This window comes from Suillus subaureus (assembly GCF_016647635.1).
Source record: "Suillus subaureus strain MN1 chromosome Unknown BJ212scaffold_29, whole genome shotgun sequence".
Lineage (NCBI taxonomy): Eukaryota > Fungi > Basidiomycota > Agaricomycetes > Boletales > Suillaceae > Suillus > Suillus subaureus.
Window position 1 is genome coordinate 223207 of NW_024538585.1, and position 18409 is coordinate 241615.

General features: G+C 48.5%; 3 protein-coding genes across 3 annotated transcripts; 2 read left to right on the top strand and 1 right to left on the bottom strand.

Moving 5' to 3' along the window:
* Positions 1–4445: 4445 nt before the first annotated feature.
* On the bottom strand, positions 4446–5161 carry BJ212DRAFT_1589355 (uncharacterized protein; the record flags this gene model as incomplete). The annotated part of the gene is made up of 1 exon (XM_041342458.1): positions 4446–5161. Exon 1 carries the CDS (start codon positions 4791–4793, stop codon positions 4446–4448), a length of 348 nt encoding a protein of 115 aa, XP_041190031.1. The 5' UTR covers positions 4794–5161.
* A 4618-nt stretch (positions 5162–9779) lies between these two features.
* On the top strand, positions 9780–10184 carry BJ212DRAFT_1374526 (uncharacterized protein; the record flags this gene model as incomplete). The annotated part of the gene is made up of 3 exons (XM_041336406.1): positions 9780–9915; positions 10001–10114; positions 10162–10184. Coding segments are annotated over exons 1-2 (233 nt in total), but the record flags the coding sequence as incomplete, so codon positions are not given.
* A 4600-nt stretch (positions 10185–14784) lies between these two features.
* Positions 14785–15299, top strand: BJ212DRAFT_510808 (uncharacterized protein). Its single transcript, XM_041343367.1, has 2 exons — positions 14785–15004; positions 15068–15299. The coding sequence occupies exons 1-2, from the start codon at positions 14892–14894 to the stop codon at positions 15240–15242; spliced, it is 288 nt and encodes a 95-aa protein (XP_041190033.1). The 5' UTR covers positions 14785–14891; the 3' UTR covers positions 15243–15299.
* The last annotated feature ends 3110 nt before the right edge of the window (positions 15300–18409 follow it).

Consider the following 18409-nt stretch of genomic DNA (forward strand, 5'->3'; position numbering starts at 1 on the left):
GCCAACCGGATTCAACTTACGGATGTCCTTGCCCTGTATATCCTGCAACAGCGGCTCCTCTCCTTCCCACCTGTGTGACAACATAACATATTGGAAGTATGTCCTCACCACTTCTTCGACGCGCTTCGTTTCGATATCTCGATGCGTGATTGTTGACGACACAAGTTCTCTATACTCTGTACTCGATTTGAAGGCGCTTATTTGCGCCTCTTGATCGCATAAGAGACCGGTGGTGGTGTCGAGTACACGCAGCGGCGCATTGTCAAGTTGAGCATCAATGACCCTCTGAATAGTACGGTCCACTTCGGATGGACTGAGATACTGCTGGCGCAATTCTGCAGAAACAGTTAAAGCATGTTGACGTATGAGTTGTTGGGGATTACTTCTTGTCTCAGTGTCGGGAGCATTATCCAATTTTGAAAGCATTGTTTGGAAGGCTTGTATCGCTTCATCGTAGCGTTGTGCGCCATGAAGCGCTGCGTGCTCCAGAATGTATCCGAGATAAGATGAAGAGTTGAGTTCGCTGACCTATGTGTCACCGCAATAAGTCTAGGTTAAAACGGATAAATGCCATCGTACCTTCTGCGCATCGAGAAGTGCTTCCGTCCAAAGCTTTTTCCCCAACCTTGCCTTACTGCGCTTTACGAAGACGGCATCAGATGCAGAATTCAGGTCGATCACTACCGAGTAGAGGTCAATAGCCCTGTCATAATCGCTTGCAGCGAGGGCAGTATCTCCGTTGGTAAGAAGGAGCGCGCTGCATTCTTGCTTGAAAGCTGAGTGAAACATAGGTGAGGATTGGAACCTCGGATGACATTACTGAATACTTACCAGTGGACCAGTCAAGGCAGATCGCCTTCGTTGTTTCGTCGACGCTGCCCATCATAAATTTGTGTGAGTTGAGGGCTTCATCGGCTTTGCCTGCGGAAAGGAAAGCCTGACACCGTTTCTGGTGTGCAGTGAGCCACAACAATTTGAGATCCCAGCCGAAGAGCTGCATATGGAACTCAGTCATGAAAAGCATTTCGAATGTGTATCAACAAACCACCACCAAGTCCTCGTATATTTCATGAATGTCCGATTTCGATGATAAGTTGCCGGAGTCGAGAGCAGCAGTGAAATGATCAACGGCTTCATTATGACGTGTGCCATCCATGGCTTTGATTCCGAGTTGAACACGTAGATATGTCTAATGTGCGAGTTGGAAAGAATCTTAGTGTTGGTGACCCAACGCGGCTGCATGACACTTACTTCCACGATACGACGTGCACGCGTATCGACATTCGGACAACCGGTAGTAAGTTCTTTGAGGAGCAGGTTTGCCTCGTCATCTTGATCTGCATTGAAGAGAGCAATGGCCTGAAACAAAGAATGAACAAAATTGTATGCGAGGCAACTGTAACGTACCTTGATCAAGAGCAGAAAATGAACGGTTTCTGGATTTTGGTCTGTGTACATGAATGCAACATCAAATGCTACCCTTGCGTCCCGAATGTCGCCTTTTCCGCAGAGGGCGATACCCTTGGAGATATAGCCAGTCAATGAGGGCTGAATGCTGATGGACTACATCACCGTCGAGTTAGCCTTTGATGAGGAGCGATGATAAGTCTGTGAATTTCACCTTGATTGCATCCTGAAGAGCGTGGTCCCAGTCACGTTCTCGCGCCATAACGAAGGAACGATTGGCATAGGAAGTATAGTTGTTGGCATCGTTGTCGATCTCCTGCGTGAGTAGTTCTTCGGCAGTAGACAAATCTCCATCTATGCATGCAATGCGGGCTGTCGTGATGGCTAGGATCTGCACAAAACATGCTCGAGTTGTGGTGTATGAGTCAAGGACGAAAACATGCCTTTGAATTGATGTCGTTGGGTACTGCCCACTCTGAGATTATTTTATCACTTCTGCTGAGGATGTGCTTGCTGTCCACGGAGAAAGTGACGGATCCCGTCGAGGATGCGTGCTTGAAGGTGGCAACGGTTTGTTGATCTGAGAGCCGCCAGAGACGGACATGCTGGTCATTAGATGCAGATGCAACAAGTGTACCAGTAGGGTCAATGACGATGGCATGGATCTGACTAGTGTGACCTGTCCAGGGATCACCGACCTGCTGCCAAGAAGTTGTTGCATCCCATTCGCATATGGTAGGATTGTCTTTATCGCCGCCTGTGAGAAGGCGTGAGCCATCAGGAGTCCATGCGAGCGAGAAGTTTTCTGATCTGTGAGCCTTGAAGGATCTGACGTGTTCCCTTGTGTCTGGCTTATAGATTTGGATGTTGTTTTTTGTTGCGATGGCAAGAAGTTCTCCAGATGGCGAATATCGGATGCAACGGACATAGCCACACTCGATTGGTTTTCCTCGTTGCTCCCAGGTTTTGGTATTCCACAGTTTCATCACCCCGTCCCCTGAACCAGTGACCAGCGCCGTTCCATCAGGAGAAAAATCCAGCGAGTAGATCACATTGGAGTGAGCTTTGATGGGTCGGGTGAGTCGTTTGCCAGTTCCTCCATGCCAGACGATGAACACTCCGCCAGCATCACCACTTGCAATCAATTGACCATCTCGTGATACCACCAATCTCCAAACCTCACTGCTATGCCCTTCCATCTTCCGCAACACAATACCTGTATCCAAATCCCATAGACGAAGTGTCTTGTCATCCGAGCCTGTAACCATCCGTCGTTTGTCGGGGATCACTGCGACTGCCCTTACTCGTCCTTCATGGCCTTTGTACTCTCGCAGGGGTGTAGTGATTGGAATGAGGTTCGGCATTTTGTTGGAGGTTGATGGGGTTGAGGTGGACTTTGGAGGGATCATGGGTCTCTTGCTCCAAGCTGCAGACGTACGTGTATTGTGCGTTTTATGCTGCTTTACAGCGCTAATCTGTCTTACGCCATAGACGCCCAGGACACGAAGATGTTCGCCTCCATCATTATCACGGTTACGCCTATTATCATAACCGCTTTTCTCGGTAATATATGCTCTTGGCGCCTCTGCACTGTGTACATCATGGGGCCCAACTGTTATCGCCGCATCTTCCAATAAGTATCCCATCGCATCTATCCTGGATGACCGCGTGATTTTTGGTGTTTCATGGCGAGCAACGACTCCAGCACATCAACATATAACTTGTCCACACCCGTGCATATAGCTTACTGTGATATCACCTCTTCATCCCGTAGGCTCCCAAGATCCCATGCGTACACCACATGCAGCATGCAGCCGAGTCTCATTATACAGACTCGGCGTCTCTGCACCACCGCCACCCAAATATAAAACTACCAGTAACAGTAACATCATCCCAATCCAAGCGATGCAAGGTCCATCCCAGAGTTCTCCACACCAACACAACATCCTACATCTGCAGTGTTGTCCACTGCAAAACCCAAATCTGAGGACACGTGAAAAGGGCAAGAAAAGCTGCCGACTGATAAGATCCACCAGACTCGGAGTCCATTAGTCACGGAGACCTTGATAGGTTACATGACTTGCATATCAAACAACATTTTCAAATATCCTATTTCTATTTCCCTGCCAAATCTTACTGCGGAATTAGAAAGATATACAAGATACGGGACAAAAATATCGCACCTGAACAGGCGCCAAGGGCTGTAATGAAAACTCCGTCCTTCATCGTGGCACATCAACGCTACAAACGGAAGCCTGACGAAATATCTTCCACGGATGTTAGCCTGCATAGGTACGAATGCATCATGTGTACTTGATTCGTCTGCGGGCTGGTTTCATGTTTCACTTTGGGATGGCGGGGAGGAATTGGGCTGCAAGAATGGCAGGTAAAGCCCCACTATGTCCTCAATATATCAAGACACTGAGTCGGAGGAGGATCGACTGAGTGCTGTGTTGGATGACAGTGCCATGGGATAAAAGATTCTTCGCCCTGCTTGATGCCCGAAATGCCAGCGGGAGGTCCGAGAGCCACCACTTGCTCTCAGTTTTGCGTTGCACTGCGTGTTTAATGGAAGTGATGTTTAGCAAAATGTGGGAGTTGATATATCGATATTTGTTTGCAAGGTAACCGAAGTGATCGCACAAGTGAGTAAAACTCTCGAGAGGGTAGATGACGATGATCACGATGGGATGAAGACACTTGGAAGGGAATATCAAACGCAGAGCAGTAAAGTTAGACGGCCCTGTGCATGACTCTATCGAAAAGCTCACGCGTGTCACAGTCCCACTCACAAATAATTCTCAAGGATGAAGGGTGTGAGCGAACGAGACATGAAACCTGAGCACCCATGCAGGTAGGTGTAATGAGCATGTTCGGGTATTAATCTAGTGGTGTAGGACGGAGAAGTGGTGCGGATAGGTCCCCATGGCCCGCTTTGAAAGGAAACTATAGTCCAATATTTACATATGCATGCATGTATGAGTAGCAAGTACCAATAAAAACCGCTCAGATCCCTAATCCTCGGGGAAAACATACAGCTACAGTATTTCTATCGTCCTGATGTCCATGAGGTCGACAACAGAAGCCACATCTTTGACCTGTGCGATGATGTCACGATCCGACGCAACCCTCCTGTATTCTCCGCCGCGCTGCCGCGCTAGCAAAAATGCCCCGAAAGGCTGCCCAAGGCGAACAAGCAACCGCAATGCTCGTGATTCCAGATCAACCACCTCCTGTTTTAGAAGAGAACGACTAGGTGAGTCGTCTGACGGAGAAGAAAGTGGAGTCCAATAATCCCCCTCGTTCTCCACATCGTCCCCAACGTCGGACAGATCTGCAACGTCAGGTAGCTCAAGGAGGGACCGATCCCAGGGACGGACAAGCATGAAGGTTTGCTGAATGAGCCTTGTCCGCGAGGACTGAACGATCGGCTCTTTGGTGCTGATCAGGAGGTCATGTAGTCCGTCTGCCTTGATTTCATACGTAGAATGGGTTTCTTGGGATGGACCATAGCTCAAACTGACGTCTGTGACATGGAAGGTGATGCAGGGCAGATGCAGTCTGCAGTTCGCGAAACGAGCAGCGCTCGTATCATCGAGCCGATCGTAAAGTTTCAAAGCCAAATCCACAGCGACAGGATTTTTTCGCAGCGAAGAGATAGTTGTCTGGATCTGATCTTCCGACAAAGATGGAAGGGTGCGTGGAGGAGCGGTATAAGAGGTAATATGGGCTGGAAGACAGCTATTGAACTCGGACGATTGTCCGATCCAGTTGAGGACAGTGATATCGCCCGACCGCGCCACGATCTCCTGGAGGAGCCGCCCGAGCGCGTTCTGCTTCTTCTCGCCGTAAATTACAGGTAGGTGGACATCGAAGATACCAAACAATGAGTACGCAATGTCTTCTTGCAATGTAGTGACGCGTGATGACGCCCATTGAAGTCTCTGTCGGGCGTTGCTCATCCCTGGACGGAAGGAGATCAGGGCCCGTGCATCTATTCCCGTCGCATCCTCCAACTCCTTCATGATCGCAGGAGACTCCTTGTGGTTGGGAGAGCGATCGCCAAGATATAATAACCAATCCTTCTGATAAAAGATAACGACTTTCGGAGCGACGAATTCTTGAAAGGTCCATCCCCGCTCGTTCCAAACACTCCTCGCCAGTGCACCGGGCTGAGATGAAGGAGGGACATCGCACAAGTAGACGATGGTAAGCGCTGAGTGGCGGTACCAGACGAACATGGAGTTGACCGATTCTTGAAGCTCGGTATTGCTCCTCTTGTCGATGCAGCATGTGTCCATCCATGCCCAGCGATACCCAGCATCACGAGCAATTTTGCAGAATGACTGCAGTTTCGCGATGCCACCAACACCATTCAACTCGTATAAGACTTTGTCCTGGATATCGTGCAGCAGCGCCTCCGTCTCTTCCCATCTGTGTGATAGCAGGACGGAGCGAAAGTACGTCGCTACCACGTCCTTGATGCGCTCCATTTGGAGATCTGAATGCTTCGTTGTGAACGACAAAAGTTCCTTGTACTTTGTACTCGCTTTGAAGGCGCTCATTTGTGCTGCTCGATCACACAAAAGACCCGTGGAGGTGTCGAGCAGACGAAGCGGGGCATATTCGAGTTCAATCCAAACAGCTCTTTGAATAGCGTCTTCTGCTTCGGATGGACAGATATACTGCTGGCGCAGATCTGCAGAATGAGATAGGTATTTCGAAACGTTGCAGGAGTGTTCCAAGGCTTACCTCGTACCCGCGCTTCGTGAGCATTGTCCAACTTGGACAGCATGATTGTGAATGCCTCGATGGCTGCGTCGTAATATTGCGCGCCACGCAGCGCTGTATGTGTCAACTGGTATCCAACATAAGACGAAGGATTGAGTTCGGTGACCTATGTATCACCGTAAGTCAACACGGGCTACAAAAACGTAGATGTCATCGCACCTTTTGTGCATCGAAGAGCGCTGCGTCCCATAGCATTTTACCTAACATGGCCCTGCTGCGATTTGCAAAGATGACATCAGATGTATAATCCAGGTCGATTGCCGCGGAGTATAGGTCAATAGCCCTGTCATACTTGCTTGCAGCGAGGGCAGCATCTCCATTGGTAAGACAGACCGCGCTGCATTCTTGCTTGAAATCTGAGAGAAATGCAGGTGAGAATTGAAGCCTGCACGGTATTACGAACTCCAGACTTGCCGTTGGACCAGTCAAGGCAGTCGGCCTTGGTATTTTCGTCACTCGAACTCATCATGTGCCGGTATGATTTCACGGCATCTTGAAGTTTACCTGCTCGAAGGAGTGCATCACACCATTTCTGGTGTGCCTTTTGCCACAAGGATTTCAAGTCCCAGCCGAAGAGCTGAACAAGGAACTCGGTTATGAAAAGCATTTCGGACGTGTATTAACGTACCACCACCAAGTCCTCGTACATAAAGTGAATGGGTGATCTCGATGAGAAAGCGCTGGAGTTGACAGCGGTAGCGAAATGGTCAACAGCTTCATCGTAACGCGTGCCATCCAAGGCATTGATTCCGAGTTGAACACGTATATATGCCTAATGTGCGAGTTGCAAAGAATCTGAGTGTTGGTGGCATAGCATGGCTGCATGTACTTACTTGCACGATATAGCATGCGCGAGTATCGGTATTCGGACCACCAACAGCGAGCTCTTTGAGTAGTAGGTTTGCCTCGTCATGTTGATCTGCATTGAAGAAGGCGATGGCCTGAAGTACGTGATGAAGCGGAGACTATGCAAGGCAAATGTAACATACCTTGATTAGGAGAAGAAAATGAGTGGTTTGTGAGTCTTGGTCCGCGTACATGGATGCAACATCAAATGCTACCCTCGCGTCCTGGACATGACCTTTTCCGCAGAGAGCAATTCCCTTAGAGATATAGCCTGTTAATGAGGGCTTAATGCTGATGGACTATGTCACCATCGAGTTAGCCTTTCGTAAGGGGGCCATGATCAGTGCGTATATCTCACCTTTATTGCATGCTGAAGAGCGTGGTCCCAGTCCTGTTTTCGCGCCATGATAAATGAGCGATTGGCATAGGAAGTATGGTTGTTGACATTGGTGTCGATCTCTTGCATGAGTAGTTTGTCGGCGGTAGACAAGTCCCCATCTATGCATGCATCGCGGGCTGTTGTAATGGCGAGAATCTGCATGAAGCATGCTCGAATTGTGGTATATGAGTCAGGGACGGAAAAACATACCTTTGAGCGATTGGCGTAGGAAGCGTGGTTGTTCGCATCGGTTTTGATATATCGTTCTTCAACGGTGAACAAGTCTCTATCGATGCATGAATCCCGGGCTGTCGAGATGGCTGGGATCTGCACGAAACATGCTCAATTTGTGGTATATAAGCCAAGGCCTACGGAAACGTGCCTTTAAATTGGTGTCGTTGGGTACTGCCCACTTTGAGATCATTTTATCGTCACCTCCGCTGAGGATTTCATTGCCGTCCACAGAGAAGGTGACGCATTGCACCCAGGATGAGTGCTTGAATATGGCAATGGTTCGTCGATCTGAGAGCCGCCAGAGACAGACATGTTTGTCTTCAGATGCGGATGCGACGAGTGTGCCAGTAGGATTAACGGCAATGGCACTGACTACGCCGGTATGGCCAGTCCAGGGATGACCGACCTGCTGCCAGGTCAATGCATCCCACTCACATATGGTAGGATTTGGATCTTGGCCAGCTGTGAGAAGGCGTGTGCTATCGGGCGTCCATGCAAGTGTCGAGTAGAATCGTTTGTGAGCCTTGAAAGTTATGATGTGTTCCCTAGTGCCTGCCTTATAAATTTGGATATTGCCAGTTGTTAAGATGGCAAGAAATTCCCCAGACGGCGAATGCCGAATGCAAAGGGGCAATCTATCACACTCAATTTGTCTCCCTTGTTGCTCCCAAGTTTTGGTGCACCATAGCTTCGTCATTTTGTCTCCTAAACCAGTGGCCAGCACTTTTCCATCGGGAGAAAAACTCAGCGAGTAGATGGCATCGAGGTGGACATTAATATGGATGGGTCGGTTGAGCGATTCGTCAGTTTCTCCCTGCCAGACGATGAGCCCTCCTCCTATATCACCGGTTGCTATCAATTGCCCATCTGGTGATACCGCCAATGGCCACACCCCCTTGCTATATCCCCCCATCTTCTTCAACATCACACCTGTTTTGAAGTCCCACAGACGAAGTGTCTTATCGTCCGAACCTGTAATCATCCGTCGTCCATTGGGGAACACTGCGACCCCCCTTACGCGTTCTTGATGGCCTCTGAACTCTCGTAGGGGTGTAGTGATTGGAATGAGCTCCGACATTCTATTGGGTTGATGGTGTTGAGCACGGTTGCGGTGGACTTTGGAAGAATTGTGGGTGTCTTTTTGTCAACTCCAGAGGTGCGTGTACTATGTTTTATGCTGCTTCACTGTTCGTAACTTGCCTTGTTTTAATAGACGCCCAGGACACAAGGCTGTCGCCTCCATCACCATCACGGCAAAAATGCTCCCTTACTGTTGTACCTGCCTTCTTTGAGAATACACAATGTTCCTGGCGCCTCTGCACTGTGTACAGTGGGCCTGACTCTTGTCTCCACAGCTTCCGATATGTATACTTTCGCATCCACTTATGATAGGGTAGTCGCTAATTCCTGGATGGCCGCATGAATATCAGCGTTTCTCGTGTTAAGCAGCTACTCCAGCACATCAACATTCCAAACCCACACATATAGTATCACTTCTTCATCCTGTAGGACTCTCGAGATTCATTTATGCACCGGATGCAACCGAGTTTTGTTGTACTAGTTTAATGTCTCCTCGCCATCACCACCCGAATCCAAAATTATTAACAACAAGCAGGGGCCCAATCCCATAAGCGACACAAGGATTCTCTATGCCAACACAATATCCTAACCTGATAGAGCAGATGACTCGCACGTTAAACAACACTTTATGTAAAATATCCTACTTCTACTCCCCTGCCAAATCTAATGAAATCTTGTCACGGAATTAGAAAGATACGAAACACGGGACCAAAATATCGTACCTGAATAGATGCAAAGGGCGAGACTGTATCAAAGCCCATGTCAGTCTGCACGGCTGTAAGTGTACATATGCGATCCGTCTGCGAGCTAGTTTGTATAATAATCTGCTTCTGAAAAGTCAAAATTTGCGTTCCTCAACGTGAGATGTGTCCATGACTTCATCAAGGTGCCATGTAGAGAATTCAGGTTGGATTTAGTGATAACTGTGGGTCGATTCTCGAAACAGGTTGTGACAGCTACACGCGATGTGATTTATCACGTGATTGTGACCTGGTATAATTACTTATCCAATAGTCGTTATGGGCTCTTTGTTTTCATATAGCGACGATCGATGTCATGTTCCCTGTTGTATTGGTATTCTCATCGAAACCTTGTGTCTTATCAGTATGCACAATCTTGCTGGTTCCGAAGATATTCCAGACTCCAATCAGCGCTTATATGATTCTTTCCACAACGCTGTAGGTCCCAGTCTTTGCATTGACACATTGGAACCGAAAGCGGGGACCTACAAGAGTCACGACAAACAATATGGATTTTCTGCAGACAACAAATTGATCGTATACATATTTCGAACACGGATACTGGGACTTGTCATGCGGCTCTCCCTTTATCTCGCAGTTGTCAGAAGTACCATGGCGGGGTGGCTCGCAATGATGAGTGAGTACATGAGCACAGATATTACAAATTAATTGTACGTGGGACAGGAACTATCATTCACCATCCCACTCGCATCGCGCCGGCCAAGCGTTGTATATGGAGGATACGAGGTTGATAATTAGCCATGGGTCAGGATGAGAAGTAATTAATCTATAAAGGATATGGTAATAAAACACTGCTTCGAATCCATGTAGATATCACAATACGAGCGACAATAGAACTGAAATACTCGGGGGGATATCCACGAACCCCTCTAACAGCAGCAACACCCGCCTCCATGTTCCCCAATGTCTACCTGCGCTATTGTAGTTTGTTGTTGTGTATGGGGGTCTGGTGGATGATCATCAAGATATTCATCAGGTACTACATCCCCGTCTGGCTTAGGAGCACCCGCTGCAGCATTTCGCTATAGAGTTATACATGAGACACTGAAAACAGAATGATAAACATCAACCGAGCGCACCTCTTTAGCTTGCGCGAAAGGAACATCGACCGTGACGACGGGTGGCGCTGCATGATCAGACCGCCAGGTGAATAGGTATCGTAACTGGGCTTTGAAGGTGTTAGGAGCGGTGGGTGGTGGTAGGGTGGTGGGTGGTGCCGGTGCTAGTGGAGGACCTGATCGAAGGCTCCTTGTCGCAGCAAGCCTGAGCTTCTTGATGCGCCCCGAACGTTGCTGTGGTCGCGGTCGAGAAATTTGAGGATGCTGTGATGAACGATGTGTAAGCGTGTGACCCGAAAAATACAATGTGGCACGTACTCCATGCATTTCCCGGAAGAAATTAGGTTCTGCATCGTATCCATATTGATCTTGTCCAGGGATGTCCGCCTGCGAATCAGTTAGTAGCAAGAGGGTTGAAGGAGAGAGGACGTGCGCCAAGAATACGGTCATCGGTTGCAGTGAGCGCACTACATTGTTTCTGGAACTCTGAGTGAGGTGCAGGTGAGAATTATAGCCTTGGGTGAGATTACTGAAGACTTGCCAGTAGACCAGTCAATGCAGCTGGCCTTCGTTGTTTCGTCGACGTTGTCCATCATAGATTTGTGTGATTTGAGGGCCTCATCGACTTTGCCAGCGGAAAGGAAGGTTTGGCACCGTTTCTGGTGTGCAGTGAACCACAAGGATTTGAGATCCCAGCCGAAGAGCTGGACAAGGGACTCGGTAATGAATAGCATTTCGGATGTGTATTGACATACCACCACCAAGTCCTCGTATACTTCATGAATACCCGATTTCGATGATAAATTGCTGGAGTTGAGAGCAGCAGTGAAATGGTCAACGGCTTCGTCATGACGTGCACCATCCAAGGCTTTTATTCCGAGTTGAACACGTAGATATGCCTTATGTGTGAGGTTGCAAAGGTTAGCGTTGACGACCAAGCGTGGCTGCATGATACTTACTCGCACGATATCACATGCGCGAGTATCGGCATTCGGACAACCGGCGGTGAGTTCTTCGAGGAGCAGGTTTGCCTCGTCACGTTGATCTGCATTGAAGAGGGCGATAGACTGAAACACGGAATGAAGCAGATTGTATGCGAGGCAACTGTAACGTACCTTGATTAAGAGCAAAAAATGAACGGTTTCTGAATCTTGGTCCGTGTACATGAATGCAACATCAAATGCTGCCCTTGCGTCCCGAATGTCGCCTTTTCCGCAGAGGGCGATACCCTTGGAGATATAGCCTGTCAATGAAGGCTGAATGCTGATGGACTATGTCACCATCGAGTTAGTCTTTCGTAAGGGGGCCATGATCGGTGAGTATATCTTACCTTATTTGCATCCTGAAGGGCGTAGTCCCAGTCCTGTTTTCGCGCCATAACGAATGAGCGATGAGCGTAGGAAGTATGGCTGTTCACATCAGTGTTGACATCTTGTGTGAGTAGTTCTTCGGCGGTAGATAAATCTCCATCTATGCATGCAATGCGGGCTGTTGTGATGGCTAGGATCTGCACGAAACATGCTCGAATTGTGGTATATGAGTCAAGTACGGAAACGTGCCTTTGAATTGATGTCGTTAGGTACTGCCCACTCCGAGATTATCTCATTGCTTCTGCTCAGGATGTGCTTGCCGTCCACAGAGAAAATGGCGGATCCAGTCCGGGATGTGTGCTCGAAGATGGCAACGGTTCGTCGATCTGAGAGCTGCCAGAGAAGGACGTGGTGGTCATCAGATGCGGAGGCGACGAGTGTACCAGTAGGGTTAACAGTGATGGCATAGATATTGCTAGAGTGACCTGTCCAGGGATCACCGACTTGCTTCCAGGTTGTTGTATCCCATTCGCGTAGGGTAGGATCGGAGGCATCACCGCCTGTGAGAAGGCGTGTGCCATCGCGCGTCCACGCGAGTGATAAGTTAGATTTTGTGTGACCCTTGAAGGATGCGACGAGTTCCCTCGTGCCTCGATTGTAAATTTGGATATTACTATCTGTTGCGATGGCAAGAAGTTCTCCAGACGGCGAATAGCCAACGCAACAGATATCACTACCGCACTCAATGGGATCTCCTTGTTGCTCCCAGGTTTTGGTGCACCATAGCTTCGTCGTTTTATCACCTGAACCAGTGGCTAGCACTGTTCCATCGGGAGAAAAATCCAGCGAGTATATATGACTGGAGTGGGCTTCAATGTGCATGGGTTTGGTGAGCGATTCGCCGGTTTCTCCATTGGAGTGGGCATTGATGGGTTCCGTGAGTGATTCTCCAGTTTCTCCATGCCAGACGATGAGCACTCCGTCAGCATCACCGCTTGCTATCAATTGCCCATCTGGTGATACCTCCAATCTCCACACCTCGCTGCGATGCCCTTCCATCTTCTTTAACACAATACCTGTCTCCAAATCCCATAGACGAAGTGTCTTGTCGTCCGAGCTTGTAATCATCCGTCGTTTATCGGGGAAAACTGCAACTGCCCTCACTTTTCTTTCATGACCTTCGAACTTCCGCAGGGGCGTGGTAATTGGAATGAGCTTCGTCATTTTTATTGGAGGTTTATGGTGTTTGGCGCAGTTGAGGTGGATTTTGAAGGGATTGTAGGTGTCTTGCTCTAACCTGCAGAGGTGCGTGTATTGTGAGTTTTATGCTGCTTCACTGCTACCTCGTTTTTCATAGACGCCCAGGACACCAGGCTGTTCACCTCCGTACCTCTATCACTGTTACGGCAGGAATGTACCCCATTAATATCATACTGGCTGTCCAACTCCCTCCCAGCGCCTCAGTGCATACATGCGTCCGACTCCCGTCTTCAAGGCTTTCAGAATGTATCCCATCGCATCCAATCGAGCAGTCGGTGCTTCCCGGCGCCCGAATCTATCTATTTTGCATGAGTGCACAAATATCGTGGTTTTTCGTATCGAGCAGCTACTCTAGCACATCACCATGTGGCTCCTTCGAACGCATGCATATAGCACCCCTTCATCCTATTTGACTCCCAAGACCTGCTTGTGTACCGGATGAAGCCGAAGTTCTCTCTTCTGGCGTCTCAAAGTCATTACCAATTCTATCACGGAAGAGTGCTTTACTTCCAGCGTTCTGCTTGTAATCCATATCTACTTTGAGCTTCGCCCACTCCCGGCCCAACTGAGTTCAGTTCTTTCATTCGCCAATCCCCTCACAAGTCCATCATCATTGGAGCCATGCAACACAGGTACCAGTGCAACATGGTCGTTAACCTCACCGCAGATGCTACCGAGCCATGCGTTCAAAGGATTGTCATCGCGGGTGTTTTGGAATGTCGTCTACGGACCACTAAGAGACCAAGTGAATTCACACCAGTTCTTTTACCAATGGCTTCACTCTCACTCTCATGTGCCAGGCGCTGCATCATCAATTTTTAGTGACTCGTGATCATTCTCTGGCGTCATGTTCTGTCTCCTTCGGACTCGATCCTGAGCCTCGCTAACGTTATCTAGACCATTTATCAGTCACTCGAAATTCGCCATTGACGGAGCGTGTTTTCAGTCTGCAACGCATATTTTGTGGGGTAGATTCATATTCTAAACTGTGTAGCACGAGCGATCACCTGACCATCTGAAGCAAATCGAACCTGAACCTCAAATTTTGCTAGACGTGGTTCTGTCTCAGAAATAACTATTGTCAGATGGCAGCATCCTCCACTCTCCGGGTGCTTCGACAGTTGCATAATGGGCGGCATGTTTTCGACAAATACCTTTACAGGGGAGGGACATCGGAGTCGCCGATCATCCGACGATAAGAGCAGCTTGACTCGGATTGCTAATCTTCCAATGCACAGTCTCTCCCCGAGGCCTGAACTCGCGAATTGCGACTGTGGAAGTTCCTATTCTTTTATTATTCAAGGATACTGCGGTTGATAGTTGCAGGTCCGCCCGTGCCAAAGAGTCGCATCAAACCTACTCGTCTCAGGAAGTGGATTGCGGGCAAGTTGCTAAAATTCCGCGTAGATGCGTTAACTTTGTATGTGCCTTTCCTAGCTACTAGTACCTGGAATGGACGAGAACGGTTCATTGGATGTACGAATGAACGTTGCATCTCCCGGTGTCCATTCGAGCCTTCCTCATTTCACCCATCGTTTTTGATTTACAAGAGCATTGGTATGCAAAACTCTTTATCCGCTATGAGACATCCCTTTGAGGTCCACCTACAACAGACTGGCTGTGATACCTCTCCTGCAGGCGGAGGGATCATCCACTTACAGGAGTGTTCCATACCTTGACACGCACCAGACATCCATTCTAAAGGAAATCATGTTGCGTGTATGCACTGCGATGGAGAGCTTCATGCCGCCGAGACTTTTCGAGAATGGCGCTTCGTGAGCATACTCAGTCCATCGATCATGTGAATGGTGGGGTGAAGGTAAACGATCTTCCGGAACAGGCGAGCGTCGTTGTGAACCGTCACATTCGTACGGAAAGGTAAGAGTTTTGATGCATATGCGTGTAACGTTGTTAATACTTGTGCTTTATTATCAACTGTAGTTTCGTCGCTGCCAAAAGCACGCGAAAACGAGTTGTCAAAACCTCTCGCAAGCGTCATGTATCTTACGTGGCGTTTGGTATCTGTATTTCCAATCCCGATGTGCATCAATATGGCATATTGACTCCTTCAGATAGGTTTATTGGAGGTTTGGAGTCAGCACAAGTCACTATCTAATGGCGACGCTGTGCGCCCGTGCCCGCATAGTTTCTAAGTCAGCTTTCACCTATTCACCAAGGCAACTGATAACTCTCATAGAGATATTGCTGGTTTAGATGCGATCACTGAACCTAGGCAAGGTGTCCGATGACACAGGTGGGCTTATGACAAAATATTGCGTCAATTTGGTAATGATTCGACCACAGATACGCGGTTTTCTGGGATATGGACCGACTATATTTTCCGGTGCGATCACATAGACGGGGCCAGTAGACTTTGACGAACGAGGGTCATTGTACCTTTCTGACCGATTTCTCAGCATTTGAAAACTGATTGTTTGCCGGCAATACATATCTCTCGAAAACCTCACTGAGATTATTGGACCCTTGTTTTCGACGTTGGGCAAGCCGTTCTATTGATGTTTAAGTTGACGTTCAAGCCAGTATCTGTGTATGTATGCATATACGATACTATACAAGTTTGATCGTCAAGGTACAAACGAAAACCGTTCAGAGATCTTTAAGAAACTACGTACAGCTACAGTATCTCTAGTGTCCTGATGTCCATCATATTGTCAATAGAAGCCATGTCTTTAACTTGGGCAATGATATTATGATCAGACGCGATCCTCTTGAATTCTCTGTTGCGCTGCCGCGCTAGTAAAAATGCACCAAAAGGCTGTCCAAGGCGAACAATCAATCGCAATGCTCGCGAGTGAGAATCCGAATAAACAGGCTTATTTTGTGTAGCGGGTGAATCGTGCAACGGAGATTCGAACACGGACCAATTGTCCACGCTCTGCATATCGTCTGTAGGGTCATCCAACTCAAGGAGATGGCGACTCCATGGACGAACGAGCAAGATCGTCTGCCAGGCGGGAGGCGGCCTTGCCGGCGAGAACGGGGTGAACTTGTCTTCTGTGACGATCTGCAGGTCGTGAAGCCCGTCCGATTTGAGTTCATATGTATATGTGTCCTGGTCTCGACCTGACTTTTGCCTGGCTTCTGTGACGGGGAATACGATGCAAGGCAGATGCAACCGGCGGTGCGCAAAATTGGGAGCGCTCAGGTAGTCAAGTGTCTGATACAATTTTGAAGCCAACTCCAGATCCACAAAACCTCGCAGCGAGGAGACCAATGACTGGATCCTATCTTCAGATAGAGATGGCAATTTGCATGGTGGGGTTTTGTATGAAGTGATGTCGGCTGGTAGACAGCTGTTGAACTCTGATGACTTTCCGACCCAGTCCAGGGAAGTAATGTCGCCCGACTGAGCTACAATTTCCTGCAGGAGCCGCCCGAGTGCGTTCTGCTTCTTCTCGCCGTAATCAACACGTAGGCGGACGCCAAAGACGCCGGATAACGAATATGCAATATCTTCCTGTAACGTGGTAATACGTGTCGACGCCCATTGAAGTTTCTCTCGGGCATCCCTCATTCCGGAGCGGAAGGCCACGACAGCTCGTCGATCTATGCCCGTTGCGTACTCCAACTCCTGCATGATTGCAATGGAATCCTTGTGGTTGGGAGTGTGATCATCGAGGTAAAGTGTCCAATTCTTTTGGTAAAATAGAATGACTTTGGGAGCGAGGAATTCTTGAACTGTCCATCCGCGTGTGTTCCAAGAGCTTTTTGCCAGTGCCCCCGACTTTGACGAGGGTAGAACATCCGAGAGGTACACAATTGTGAGTGTGGAGTGGTGATACCAGATGAACATGGAATTGACCGATCCTTGGAGCTCAACGTTGTTGTTCCTATCGATGCAGCATGTATCACTCCAAGCCCAGCGATACCCCAAGTAACGAGCAGTTTTGCAGAAGGACTGCAACTTTGTGATGCCACCAATCGGATCCAACCCATAGACGACCTTGCCTTGGACATTCTGCAACAGCGGCTCCTTCTCTTCCCACCTGTGTGATAGCATGACATATTGGAAGTACGTCTTTACCACTACTTCGACGCACTTCATTCGGTGATCTGGATACATGAGTGTTGATGATACAAGCTCCTTGTACTGTATGCTCATTTTGAAGGTGTGTATCTGCGCCTCTCGATCGCATAAGAGACCAGTGGTAGTGTCGATCACACGCAGCGGAGCATTGTCAAGTTGAGCATCGATGACTTTCCGAATAGCACAGCCCACTTCGGATGGACTGAGATACTGCTGGCGCAACTCTGCAGAAACAGTTAAAGCATTTGACGTATGTATGAGTTATTGAGGCTTACTTCGTGTCTCAATGTCGGGAGCATTGTCCAATTTGAAGAGCATGATTCGGAAGGCCTGTATTGCTTCATCGTAGCGTTGTGCACCATGAAGCGCTGCGTGCTTCAAATTGTATCCGAGAAATGATAAGGAGTTGAGTTCGATGACCTATGTGTCACGACAATAAGTATAGGTTAAAAATGATAAATGCCATCACACCTTCTGCGCATCGAGAAGTGCTTCCGTCCATAGCATTTTTCCCAACCTTGCCTTACTGCGCTTCACGAAGACGGCATCAGATGCAGGATTCAGCTTGATCACTGCCGAGTAGAGGTCAATAGCCCTGTCATAATCGCTTGCAGCGAGGGCAGTATCTCCGTTGGTAAGAAGGAGCGCGCTGCATTCTTGCTTGAACGCTGAGTGAAACATGGGTGAGTATTATAACCTCGGGTGACATCACTGGGGACTTGCCAATGGACCAGTCAATACAGTTGGCCTTCGTTATTTCGTCGGCGTTGTCCATCATAGATTTGTGTGATTCGAGAGCCTCATCGACTTTGCCAGCGGAAAGGAGAGCCTGGCACCGTTTCTGATGTGCAGTGAGCCACAAGGATTTGAGATCCCAGCCGAAGAGCTGCATATGGAATTCAGTCATGAAAAGCATTTCGAATGTGTATCAACAAACCACCACGAAGTCCTCATATATTTCATGAACGTCCGATTTTGATGATAAGTTGCCGGAGTCGAGAGCAGCAGTGAAATGGTCAACGGCTTCATTATGACGCGCGCCATCCATGGCATTGATTCCGAGTTGAAAGCGTAGATATGTCTAATGTGCGAGATGGAAAGAACCAGATTTAGCGTTGATGGCCCAGCGTGGCTGGATGATACTCACTTGCACGATATGACATGCACGAGTATCGGCATTCGGACAACCGGCTGTGAGTTCTTCGAGGAGCAGATTTGCCTCATCATGTTGATCT

What these genes read in the sequence shown, in the direction of transcription:
- BJ212DRAFT_510808 (XM_041343367.1), top strand. Translation starts at nt 14,892, where the DNA reads ATGGCGCTTCGTGAGCATACTCAGTCCATCGATCATGTGAATGGTGGG. An exon ending in CGTCACATTCGTACGGAAAG is followed by an intron (nt 15,005 to 15,067) that starts GTAAGAGTTTTG and finishes TATCAACTGTAG; the next exon opens with TTTCGTCGCTGCCAAAAGCA.